Raw genomic sequence first — 12,376 nt, 5'->3', positions numbered from 1 at the left:
CCATTTAGTCTCCTTCCTTTCTTCTCCAGACTTGAATTTGTTAAGCTGTTTCTTTTGCCAATGCCAGCAACAAGGTTTTTGCACAAGATCCCATACCAATGCCGCTTCATTCCGATCCCTAGAAATAATTAGCCACTATGGGTACCTCGGACTATGGAGAGCTGGTGCACCAGAAATTGCCACCTTCCAACTCAGAAGACCAGGCTGACAAAGTTCTGCAACTCGATGAGTTTAAAGTTGAATACCACCCAGACGGTGAGATTTCAGCATGCACCTACCAGTTCGATGAGTACCACAGAGAGCAGCTGACAACTCTGCCTCCTGCAAAACTTCTTGAGTTTGTAAGCAGGCCATGGCATCTGTTTCGTTGTCGTGACAACTTTGAGTTTTCTGAGGTCATTCTTGAGGCTGGGATGAGTCAGCAGCAGATCAGTTGTTTGCTTGCAGTGGTGGAGTGCATAAAGTCTGGCAGCTCAGACTTTTCTTTCGCTACACACAAAGACACTACTGTCACTTGACAAAGAGACTCACAGCATCATGCTCAGATATGCAGGGCTGCAGCCAGCCTTGTTAGTGCTCACCACTGACCTCTTATGTATCTATTTTGGCAAGTATACTATATCTGCCATCTACAATCAGCAGGAGCATTTGTTTGATGTCCACGCGTGGCCTCTGTGGGAATGGGTTCTTAATCAGGTGAAAAGTCCCCTCTTCACTTCCTTTAGTGTAATTCTCTCAGTTGATAAGGCCAAGCTTTCAAGATTTGGTATGCAGAATGAATACCCGGTAATTGCACAAATTGCAAACCTGGATGTGGAGACACAAAATGGCAGAGGATCTGGTGGAGGGCACATTGTGGGATTTCTTCCTATAGTATGTACCATGTTCTTCTCACTTACACAGCTTTATAAGCATTTAACAGGTGCATGAGAACGCATTTGGCCACAACAAGCCCAAATATGTGGATTTCAAGAACATCATTTGGCATAAAGTGTTCTACAGAGTCATCGAGACAGTCAAGAAGCTCTCACATGTAGCTACAATGTGGTGATGAATTGACATGGTGGTTATTTCCATTTATCATTATTCTCTCCGCAGACTATGAAGAACAGTGGGTAATATTTTGTCTAACTCATACTATGATTACTAAACAAAATAGCAAATGTATCATGGCACTCATTCATGGCATCAATGGCAGCTGCACGTGCCCTGTGTGTCTTGTACCAAAGGTCCAGCAAGCACAAGGTTATAATGTGCATCTGGTCTGAAAAGCAGCCGACATACAGGTAATCTTTACCATGAAGCTAAAGCATGCCCAACAACAAACATTTCTCAAACAGCTGTCACTCTGAGATTTTAAGGTACACAAGCAATCCTTATTGGTGTTTTGCACCAGCTTATATCTGACTGATCATACACACAATCTGGCTATTCCCGGGAGGACAGCCTTAAGTAAATTCTGCAGGCGCCCATGCACAACAATGGTGAGGCAGCAGAGGACAGTACAGAAAAAAACACAAATGGCATAGCCACAATAGAGCTATGAACATATGACCAGGAAACCAAAACAAAACAAGGGAGGGGTGACGGTAAATCAAATAAGCCTATAAGATAGCCGAGATGAAAAATGAGAAGAGATGCACGCTGTGCAAAAGAACCAACCTTAGACTAGCTGAGATGAGAGACAAGAAGAGGTGCACTACATCTCTAACTGTCCTGTGTTCTGTGTACTCCTCAAAGAGGGGTTCCACTTGGTACACGCCATCTGCCACTCATTTCAGTGGCAGCGTAGCCGAGACCTCTTTCATATGGGTGTCTGCTGGACATTTTTCATGCTGCAGGTAAGAGCCCTGACACTGTTTGGGTGTGCACATTAAAAGCAGGTGGCACGATTAGATCAGTGTAAAGACTCTTTAAACACAAAATAGTTGTTGCTGTCTCACCTAAAGATGTGGGAGAAACTTGCTCACAAAGTTTACACGCAACCTGGCTGTCTCTAAGAGGACAGCCTTAAGTAAATTCTGCAAGCGCCCACGTGCAATAATACCAACCTGTATTGACCTAAAGGAGGAAGGTGATGGGGTGGACTGGTGGTCTAGGAAAAGGAAGAGGTCGTCGTGTGAACAGGAGCATCAAACACACAGTGGCGTGCCTGCAAGAATGCTTGGAGGACAACAGAATGCTCCTGGATGTACAAGCAATAGGCTTCCGAGCTTCAACGATCTGAAGCTTGAATGTGACCATCAGGGCAACTAAGCGAAGCCAAGAAAGTTGCCCCACCTGGACACAAAGAATGGCCACCCACTGAGTCACCAACCATGGCCCACAGGCGTGAAAGGTACCAGCCTTGTGTTGGCACAAGACCATCATGCTGCAGAAACAGCACCAATTCAAAGGAGAAAAGAGCATTGCAAGGTGCAAGGTAAGCAAGAAAAGGTGCGCCTAGGTCGAGGCGGTCAATGCGGTGTTCAATGATGACCTCACTACTGGTGAAGTAGCAGTCCACTTTGTGCATAGGCAGCATGTATGTGATGGATGTTGCAGTGACCTTGACAGAGTGGCAATGAATGAGTTTGCACGATGAATAAAGTGAGGGATCATCAGGCCAGACCAGTTCACCTAACCGGTGCAGACTGAAAAATCCAACCAAGATCAGAGCCAAGAAAAGGCAATCATCATGGCACAGTGCAATGCAAATGCTTGCCTTGAGGTGCGAAAGGTCGTCTGGCATCAACAGCCGCTTCTGATACGTAGGCACATTGAACTGTTTTTTTGCAACTTGCAAGGCAGCGGATCACAAGATGAGAATCCAGTCATGCAGTGTTGCATCAGGACCAAGGAGCAGGTGGCTATTGACCATGCGTCCTGCCTGCAGAGTTTGCTGGTAAGGATGAAGCCCTTGTTGGCATCCTCTCGATTGCAGTTGAGACAAGCGGACTTGTGACAGTGACAGATACTCTTGTAATGGGATATTGTCTTGCATTTCTGGTCATCCATGACAATCGCAGGCTTGGTTTGTTGCAGAAACTGGGCAATGTTGCATGGCAGGTCTTCACCCTCTCCTTTACGAGATTGCGCAGAATGTCTTCTGGAAGCTTGCTCGCTTGGATCAGCACAAGACACTTTATTTTGACTGACTTTATGCCTATCACTTAGGAATCTTTGGCAAACACCTCTGGCCAGAGTTCAAATTGGTGGTTGAAGGCTTGAATAGAAGTATCTCAGTGGCTATCAACAATCTGTAAGTGCATGGGTCTATTTTAAATAATTGCCGATAGCTTAATTCCCTGAGCCAGATCAATGGTGTTTCCGACATGGTGTGGTCTATACCACTCCACTAAAGGTGTCCGCCATATTGAGTTGTCTGACGGTTCAAAGTACAAAGACCTGTCAGAGGTATGTGTTCGCTCAAATTACTCTGCAATGCATTCTCAAAACTTCCTTGCAGATTATTGTCTTTATTTTATCCCAGGCGTTGACCACAGAGACCAGTAGGTGCGGCTATGTGCTGTTGAAGCTCATTTGTTAGTATATTGAGTGCGATATGTATGCAAGCTTTGAGGTCCATACAACTGAAACTGTTGATGCTTATCGGCAGTATATTCACTAGGTTTACAAGGCTTTTGAGATACGTCACACTCGCCTTGCTATAAAACAGGCCATTACTCACTGTTCTCCTATGTAGGAATATATTCCCCTTTGTTTTGACGATACGAAGTGTAAAGACTGGAAATTTGCAAAGAACCATTTGCATATACACTGTTGCAAATTTTCCAGAAGCTTCAGGAGGCAAGTGCCTCAAGATTGCATCAAGATCAGCACCGCGAAGGTCTCACAATGAGATCGTGGGTTCCTGATAGGTTTGTAAGGTGAGGTCAAGTGTTGAGATGCATCCGAAATAAGTGCCCTGTTATGTAGATGCTGTCATGACCCAGCATGTGCCATGGATCAATGTGCATACCATGTTCTCTCTCTATTCTGCATCCCAGCACTTTCCCCCTCCTGCTGAATCATTGATATGTTTTGTACTGTGTATCTATACTTCATTTTAAGCAATCCGCGAACAAATGCATAATACAAAGGCTGGGTATGAAGTGAAATCTGAGGAGAGAGGCTCTTCCTCTCCCTCAAGGCCATGAACACATGTGCCACCGCAGACACACTGTCCATGCTCAAGACCACGGAGCTCACAAGCATCCTCCACAAAGGCAGCAGCGTGCTCGTGTGTGGCAATAATGGCAGGAGTGGGGGTGGCGTGGGTCCAGTGCTCACACAGTTCCTCAAGGATCTGCTTGTGGACGTTCTGCAGGCCTCGCATGAGTGCAACAACATGTGCATGCTGTAGATGCGTAAGAAGCTCAGTGTGGCAGACACAAAGCAGCAGCCCCTCAGCGACAACGGCATTGGTGCAGGTGCTAGTGCTGCCATGGAAAATGAGGAGCAGGTGATACTCAGTGGTGTTGCGCAGATGCAGAGCTGGCTATTCAAGGGCAAGCTCGTGAGGTGCATGAAGCCTTCCACACCAGTGGCAGCAGATAACAAGGACATCACCACGCCACTGCAAGCAATCCTCTGCTGGGATCTACAGCAATGCTAATGATTACATTATGACTACCATCAAACTCCCGCTTGATGATATTTTTAATGCCAGCAGCTCTGGCAGCTAGTTGGTAGTGTTTAACATTTCCAAAGCTTGCCAAAGTGGCAAGTCAACCTTTACTTCTCAGGAAGAAGTTATGAAGCCTGCAACAAACAATGCACAAGTTTTTACCTCTGCTCCCAAATATGATGACCATCCTCATGAGGATGAATTGATGCTCTTGTCCACGAATGTGCTATGTGCTGTACTGTACATGGAGGATTTTGTGCCTCAGACAATAATGCTATCCTGCCTCGGCCTGAACCCTCCGCCAAGTGCTACCTCAGTCAATGGTAAGCGGTTGTTGCTCAATCTGCACACTGCTAACAGTTCATGTTTGCTGAGTCCTGGCGTGACACATGTCAACTCAGCTATGAACACCACCACCTCTGCCTCTGGTGGTGTCAAGGCATAGTGCTCAAACTGCGGCGCTACCCACCCTCCATTATGGCATCGTGGTTTCAACAATGAGCTCAACTGTAACCCCTGCGGGCTCTACTGCAAGCTGGTGAGTGCCAGCTATTGTGCGTTCTTCTTTATGTTTTCTAACCTGCATTTTCACTACAGCACAAATATTCCCGTCCCAAGAGCATGCACAACAATTACAGCAAGGGCCATTTACAAACTGCTTCCTATCAGGAGTTGCAGGAGCTTGTCACTATGTAAGGTGCGTGACCTAGTGCCCATTTACCGTAGACACCTTCCTTTTTTGTAACTTGGTGCTCTCATCGATCAGAAACACGTCCTCCTTGTGCTCACTCCTGTATTTGTTATTGGGTAGCATTCCGGCCTGATATAAGGTCAGGATGCCTCTCGGTTTCAGGCTCAGACTTTACTTTTACCCCTCTGTTATAGCTACACTTTGTGAATACAATGTGGTCTGGCTCTAGTGGGGTGATTTTTAAGTCTACAACCTTACAGGTCTTACACGTTTTTGAGCCTTCAGGCTTGTATCCAGCAAAAGCAAATTATGTTTGTTATTGCTACTACAGTAAAACTACTGATACTGAACCACTAAGGACTGAGAATGAGCACTCAAGTCCTCAGATCTCAAACGAAAACTGCATTACTGACGATTCCCTTCGAGGAAAGCGGCGGTGATGTGTACGTTCCGACAACGGCGAGCACTGGAGCATTAACTGCACTGGTGCTTATATCTTATACTAAAAGGAGAATTGCCCTGACACCTCCCTTGCATGTTGACACCAAACACATCAAAAGCCAGGATAGCGCTGCTGGCAATCAAACAGATAATGGGGACTCTTCCTCGTTTGTCTCTGAACTTACCACCACAATGGGATCGGCCAGCAATGCAGAGCTGGTTGATCTCCACCTGTCCGTCAGCCATGGAGGAGGATCCTCAGTATATGAGGTGGCTCTTTCTCAAATCAAGGAGGAAGACGAAGAGCACAGGAAGAATCTCCGCAATGTCCGACAACAACGCAATTGGGAACTGTCCCAGATATGGGATGTGTTCCAAGAGCAAATCTCCGATGTAGGCGGTATGGTTGAGAAGGTGAATACTGAGTTTGAGGATTTCATTACTGAAACCTGCAACGAACTCAATAGATACCATGCCAAGTTTACCAAGGCTGTCAAGGGGTCCAAGCAGAGCCTTGACATTTTCGGTGAGACGTTGAAGGAGACTTTGGCCAGGATGGCCAACGGAGAGTCCCTTGATGAAGCTGCCCAAGCTATAGAGGTGAAGGAGCTCGACAGGCTGCGAGTCTCTCTGACTAAAAGCTTTGTTGACAAAGGTGACAAAATTGACAAGTCATCCACGTCGCCTTCCTCCAAGCCTCAACCCAGTCCGAAGAACAAAGGGAAGGCTAGAGCCAACCCTATTATACCCTTCAATCTCCCTGCTACTAACAACGGAGGGAATTCCCCAGACAATGGAAGGATTCCCTCCATCTCAGAGCCTCAGTCTCACACCTTGCAAGCCTGACATGGTCCAAGCTCAAATGAACATCTTTGCTGAGCCGGTTTACATTCTGATCCAAACGAGACAGCTGATAGCGCTGTCCATTCGGATGAGGATGAGCCTGATGAACAGGGCCAAAGAGGGAACCATGGCAGTAGCAGTGGACATGGAGGACATGGGGGAAATAGCAGTGGAGGCAGAAATAATGGAAGCGATGGATCAGACAATGAACCCAAAGGTAAGCCTGATGACGACACAGAAGAGCAAGACTCTGAAGGCAAAGAAGGGGATGGCAAAGCCCATACCACCTCCTTTGCAGGAATATCAAAGCAATTCACGCCTGGACGCGCGCGACAACAAGTGTCTACAGGGCAAGACGTTCAACCACAACGAAGTGTATAAGCAGGGCTATCAAATGTACAGATAAACTCTGTACCTTCGACAATGGCCCCACTATCATCCATTTCCGGGTACACACAACAAGCAACTACAGCATCTAAGATGACAAGGAAGAGGGCGACTGCAGCCACTTGAACCGCCAATATGGCAGGATGGAGTTAAAATCCATCCGTCCATGTTGCACAGCCTCCAGCAACTGCAACTGTGCCGGCTTTTGTTGAGTCGGTATTGACAGCTATAGGAGATCATATTGGCCGAAACTTAGGAAGAGAGCTGCCTAAGCTTTCTTCCTTGGTCAAGGTCAAATCAGAAATTACCGCCACATATGGTGGTAGCTCTGATCACAACAAATTCTGGACGTTCTTCTTGAAGTTCGTCCAATTTGCGTACCTTGCTAGATTAAACATACCCAACTTAGAGTCAGAAGCAATCCTGTTCTTGGGGAACCAATTGAAAGGCAAGCCTGCCACTTGGTTCTGCAAGGATATCAAACCAAATCTTCTAGTACTAGAAGATCACAGAGTAACATTGGCAGGAACCTTCTGCTCAATGTACTTGTGCTTTGTGAAGTCCAATACAATTAAGGATGCAGTTTACAAGTATGATTCTGTGTGCTACTCATCTCATATAGAGGTGAACAGGTTCTTCCAAAGCCTGGACAAGTACACCAGGTGAATGGTTGTCCACCTGAACGTGTATTCATTCACCCAACGATTCGTGGATGGACTCCCAATATCTATAACTACTCAAATTGAAGAACTTTATGGCCGAAACCCTGAGAACTTGAGTGCCGAGAGGCTTCTCGAGAGTGCCCTTCAGATCGAGAACCTTGACGCCAGCACGGAGACTTGGCAGAAGTGACAGGCATCTATGATGTCAGTGAAGACAGTGGCAGCACCGTCATCTTTAAAGACCCAGGGTGATGCACCTTCCCACAATGATTGAGAGTCGTCAAGGCAGTCCTCAGAAAATCGATCTAGTAATTTCCCTTGCAATCAACGTAGAGAGAGGTCACAGCACTCTTGTGAGCAACCTGAATGTGACTGCAATGGCTGTAGAGACTGACGCGAGTGACGAGATTGTCTGCATCCATCCTCAAACCAACCCAGTCAGGGCAAGGCTAAGGCTGTGCCAGTCAATAAGTCCAAGGTATTGTGCTACCGATGCAACCACACTGGCCACTACGCCTCAGACCCCAAGTGTTCAATGGCTAACAAATAGTCCCTAAGACATCTCGACATCGTGAACAAAGGCGATGGGAAAGCAGACCAGGCAACTGGCTCTCTTCCTCAAGATGACCAAGATGACAGTGAAGGAAGGGACGAGAATGCTGAAGTGTCAGATGGAGAACACCTGGAAGCAGGTGCCTCTCCCGACTACACTTTAGATAGTGGACACTCGTCCAGAGTAATAGGTTCACAATATGAGTCTGAATCGGAGGAAAATGTACCTTCCTCCGAGTCTGAATCTGTCTACAAGTTCAATACACTAAACACTGTGGACTGGCAGCGATCTACATTTGAAAATGGTGCCGGACCTTCTGGGCAGCCAACAATCGTGCTCAATAATGAACCGGTTGGCACACAGGATCCAAAGGCTATGATTAGTCTGGATTCTCCTACACTGCCTGCCAACATGGCGGATCCTGACACTCAGTCCTGTGTAATGTTTAACCAGGCAATAAACACAGCTAGTTATATGCTGATTCACTGGAACAAAGAGCAGAATGAGATTATGGGGACGGTCAACCCAGAAGACATGTTGGCCCTCTCAGACCTTATGTCCCATGACTATTTTGTCGAGCATATTCAATGCCATCTTGAGAGAACAAATGCTACTCTTGGTTCTCTCATAAGCCACATTGAGACTGGGTGAGTGAGGGCGTCACGTCGTTGACGCAATGCCATCTGTCAAGCCTCTGAAACAATGGCCGAGCTTCGGCTTGAGAAGCCTACACTCTTCGAGGTCCAGTTTGTTCAAACATTCACAGATGTACCTCTTAATTTAACTGAGCGAGACTAGCTGGAGGGCATAAGGAATAGTTATCACAACCTCATGCTGCGTGCCGATGCACTGAATTTATTATTCGAGAATTATTATCTTAACAATATGACACTTTGGGAGGAAGTGCAAACTTTAGTCCGCACTATTGACATGCGTATTCCAGATGACTCTATGAGCATGGTTATTAAGTAATTTAACATGTGCAATAATCGTCGCCGCAATGTAACCCATCATATACACAGCAGGGTCACTGCACAGCATCTGGAAGAACATAGCATGGCCAGGCTATTTGATCCTGAGCAGGCAGTCCCTACAATTGCAGAGAGTCAAGACCTCATTGAGTGTACGTGCTACAAGGAGATTATCAAAGACCTCCCTGAGCCTGCCCCTCCTCTGGAACCGTACAAGTTCCCTAATGACAAGTACTACAACAAAGGCGAGAGCAACCATATGTTCTGTGCAATAACCGAGACCTTCAGTTATCGCTTGTCCATGAAGGCCATGTCAACAGCCCAGGAGCGTCTGGCAATGTGCAGAAAGACGATGAGGGTGTACCTCAAGATTAACAACCTTGAGGCATACATTCTTATTGATACTGGCAGCACAATCAACATCATAAGCCCTGACTGCACTAAAGTTGCAGAACTTAAGCCTTTTCCATTGTCAAACCCTATCACCCTACAACTGGGATGTTTGGGTTCGTGGTCAAAGGTTAGCTATGGTGTATGGCTGCCTGTATCTATCGATCCTGCCATGCACAACTTTTACTTTGATGTTGCATCTCTGGATCACTATGATCTGATCATAGGGACCCAGATCATGCAGGACATTGGGATGGTCCTCAACTTCCACAACTAAACCATTCGCATAGGCTCCACCACCCTACACATGCTTGAAGGGGAGAAAGATGGGCCTACCAAATGACAAACTCAACAGAATCACGTTCTGGGTGACAAACAGGTGCAATGCCATCTGACTGCCTCGTCGTCACGATTGAACTCGAAGATGGTTGCTATTGAGACTGTCGACGATTGGGAACTGGTATACAGTCCCCAATCAAAGCAACACTGACTCGACAGCGCGAGCCCTAAGGGACTCACAATGGCTGCGTATGGCAAGGACAACCATACGCTGTCCACAGCCAAGTCCATGGTCACAAAGACTATGAACTCAGCCAAAGCACGCTATGCCCCAACAGCCAAGCATGCTTCGGCAAAAGAAAAGAAGAAAGCACAAATAACTAAGCCTGAGGATGGGATCACCATATATAAGGCCCAGAGAGCATATATTCCCCCTTGAGAGGAGATTATCTCTCTCCTCAATAATACAAACTTGGACGCTAAGCGGTGCAAGTGGTTTGAAGAGTTCAAGGACATCATGAGTGGTGTCCCTGAAGTTCTCCCACCCATGTGCAAGATAAATCATCATATACCGTTGATAGATAATTATCTCAAAATAACTTACCATCTGTCTAGATGCACGGAGGCTCTAAAGCCTCTGCTGAAGACAAAGATCATCCAGTATATCAATGCCAGATGGTGGAAATATCAAGCAGTGCCACAGGCAGCTCCCATGTTGTCAATCCCCAAGAGAGATAGCAATATTCATACAGTTGTCGATTGCAGGAAGCAGAATGACAACACCATAAAGGATGTCACCCTGTTTTCTGACCAAGAGCAGATCAAACTAAAAGTTGCAAGGGCTCCAGTCCGATCCAAGCTAGATTTGCCTGATGCATATGAACAGATTCATATAGAACCCAATGACATTCATAAGATGGCCTTTTTGACAATATACGGCACCATGGTTAGCCAGATGATGCAACAAGAGGGCTGCAACGCTTCTTCAACGTTCCAAAGATTAATGACTCACATATTTCATCAATATATCGGGATATTCGTCCATCCATACATGGACAATATCTTTCTGTTCTTGGACATGATTGAGGAGCATGAGGTGCATCTTGGGATTGTGTTTACTATGCTGAGGAACAATCACTTGTTTCTCAAGGCCAAGAAGTGCAAGCTATTCTCGTGTGATATGGACTGCCTGAGTTATCGCATAGATGACCAAGGCCTCCATGCTGACTCAGATAAGATGGCTAGGATCCAAGAATGGCGTATGCCAAGGGACTACCTTGCCATACAACGATTTCTCGGCCTAGTCCAATATCTGGCGCATTTCATGCCAGACGTCTCTGCTTATACAGGTTCTCTTTCCGCTATAGTCAAGAATGAATGCTTGTTCTTCTGGCGCCCCATTCACCAGAGGTGCTTCGACTCCATCAGGTGAAAGGTGTGCAAGGCTCCAATTCTCAAGCCAATTGACCCTGTGTTAAGACGAAACCATATGGGTCATCTGCGATGTGTCGGTGAGTGGCGTAGGAGCCTACTATGGACAAGGCCCCAAATGGGATACTTGTTGTCCAGCTGGTTTCATATCCAAGAATTTTACATTCGCACAACACTCTTACAAGATCTATGAGTTAGAGCTACTAGCAATACTCGAGGCTCTGCTCAAGTGGAAGGACAAACTTCTTGGACGAAGATTCCACATTATTACAGACCACAAAGCCCTGCAGTTCATTAAGCACCAACCAACATCCCACATGTCTTATCGACAGCTGCGTTGGATGGAGTATTTGTCCCAATTCAAGTACGACATCTTGCATGAAGCAGGTGCATACAATGTTGTGTCTGACTGCTTCTTGAGGTACTACTCTAACAATAAGCCTGATGAGGTACATCTGTACGATGATTATGTCAATGCAGATGTATGTCTAGATCAGAATGGACAGGATCTTCCTCTCGGCCGATTTGAGAAGTACAAGAACATGCAGGTAGGCCCAGGTGTCTCCAATGAGCCCTTGCCTGAGCACAAACTCAATATCAAATGAAGGCCTTAATGCTATTCACTTGACGAAATGCAAGACAACTAAGACCACTGCTCAGCAAGAGCCTGAGGATGAAGATCTCATTGCTCTTGCCCCTTCTGATGCCATCGAGCCTTTAAAAAGCAGAGCCGAAGGCGACACCTCATTTCTTGATCAAGTGAAGGTTGGATATAAGGACAATTTTATGTTCAGTAAAATCGTCCAAGAGCCCGAAAAGTTTGCCAACTTCGAGCTCAGAGATGGCCTTCTTTATACAAAGAACCATCTCGGAGATTCAGTACTCTGCATCCCTCATGTCAAGTTCGACAAGTGCACTCTACCACAGATGGTAATCGACCACGCTCACACTATGCTTGGTCACTTTGGATTCAGAAAGACAGATCAGTATATTCATTGGTGGTACTGGTGGCCTACACTAGCCAAAGACACTGACAGGTTCTGCACATCCTGCGGAACTTGCCAGACATCGAAACCTAGTAACCAGGCTCCTGCAGACTTCTACATAGTCTACCTATTT

The 12,376-nt window shown here is 46.3% G+C and overlaps 6 protein-coding genes across 6 annotated transcripts; 5 read left to right on the top strand and 1 right to left on the bottom strand.

Moving 5' to 3' along the window:
• Positions 1 to 197: 197 nt before the first annotated feature.
• On the top strand, positions 198 to 858 carry PHACADRAFT_65298 (uncharacterized protein; the record flags this gene model as incomplete). The annotated part of the gene is made up of 2 exons (XM_007402029.1): positions 198 to 509; positions 562 to 858. Coding segments are annotated over 2 exons (609 nt in total), but the record flags the coding sequence as incomplete, so codon positions are not given.
• Positions 859 to 2,215: 1,357 nt separating this feature from the next.
• Positions 2,216 to 2,746, bottom strand: PHACADRAFT_106977 (uncharacterized protein; the record flags this gene model as incomplete). The annotated part of the gene is made up of 1 exon (XM_007402028.1): positions 2,216 to 2,746. A coding segment is annotated over one exon (531 nt), but the record flags the coding sequence as incomplete, so codon positions are not given.
• A 1,389-nt stretch (positions 2,747 to 4,135) lies between these two features.
• PHACADRAFT_33513 (uncharacterized protein) lies at positions 4,136 to 4,597 on the top strand (the record flags this gene model as incomplete). The annotated part of the gene is made up of 2 exons (XM_007402027.1): positions 4,136 to 4,222; positions 4,346 to 4,597. 2 exons carry the CDS (start codon positions 4,136 to 4,138, stop codon positions 4,595 to 4,597), a joined length of 339 nt encoding a protein of 112 aa, XP_007402089.1.
• A 276-nt stretch (positions 4,598 to 4,873) lies between these two features.
• On the top strand, positions 4,874 to 5,153 carry PHACADRAFT_265680 (uncharacterized protein). The gene has a single exon (XM_007402026.1). It carries the CDS (start codon positions 4,881 to 4,883, stop codon positions 5,052 to 5,054), a length of 174 nt encoding a protein of 57 aa, XP_007402088.1. The 5' UTR covers positions 4,874 to 4,880; the 3' UTR covers positions 5,055 to 5,153.
• A 513-nt stretch (positions 5,154 to 5,666) lies between these two features.
• Positions 5,667 to 6,339, top strand: PHACADRAFT_188919 (uncharacterized protein; the record flags this gene model as incomplete). Its single annotated transcript, XM_007402025.1, has 2 exons — positions 5,667 to 6,267; positions 6,296 to 6,339. The coding sequence occupies 2 exons, from the start codon at positions 5,667 to 5,669 to the stop codon at positions 6,337 to 6,339; spliced, it is 645 nt and encodes a 214-aa protein (XP_007402087.1).
• A 2,903-nt stretch (positions 6,340 to 9,242) lies between these two features.
• PHACADRAFT_201740 (uncharacterized protein) lies at positions 9,243 to 9,824 on the top strand (the record flags this gene model as incomplete). The annotated part of the gene is made up of 1 exon (XM_007402024.1): positions 9,243 to 9,824. The coding sequence occupies one exon, from the start codon at positions 9,243 to 9,245 to the stop codon at positions 9,822 to 9,824; it is 582 nt and encodes a 193-aa protein (XP_007402086.1).
• Positions 9,825 to 12,376: the final 2,552 nt, after the last annotated feature.

The sequence above is a fragment of the Phanerochaete carnosa genome (assembly GCF_000300595.1).
Source record: "Phanerochaete carnosa HHB-10118-sp unplaced genomic scaffold PHACAscaffold_15, whole genome shotgun sequence".
In the NCBI taxonomy this organism is placed as follows: Eukaryota; Fungi; Basidiomycota; class Agaricomycetes; order Polyporales; family Phanerochaetaceae; genus Phanerochaete; species Phanerochaete carnosa.
This window is presented reverse-complemented; position numbering and strand designations above follow the sequence as displayed.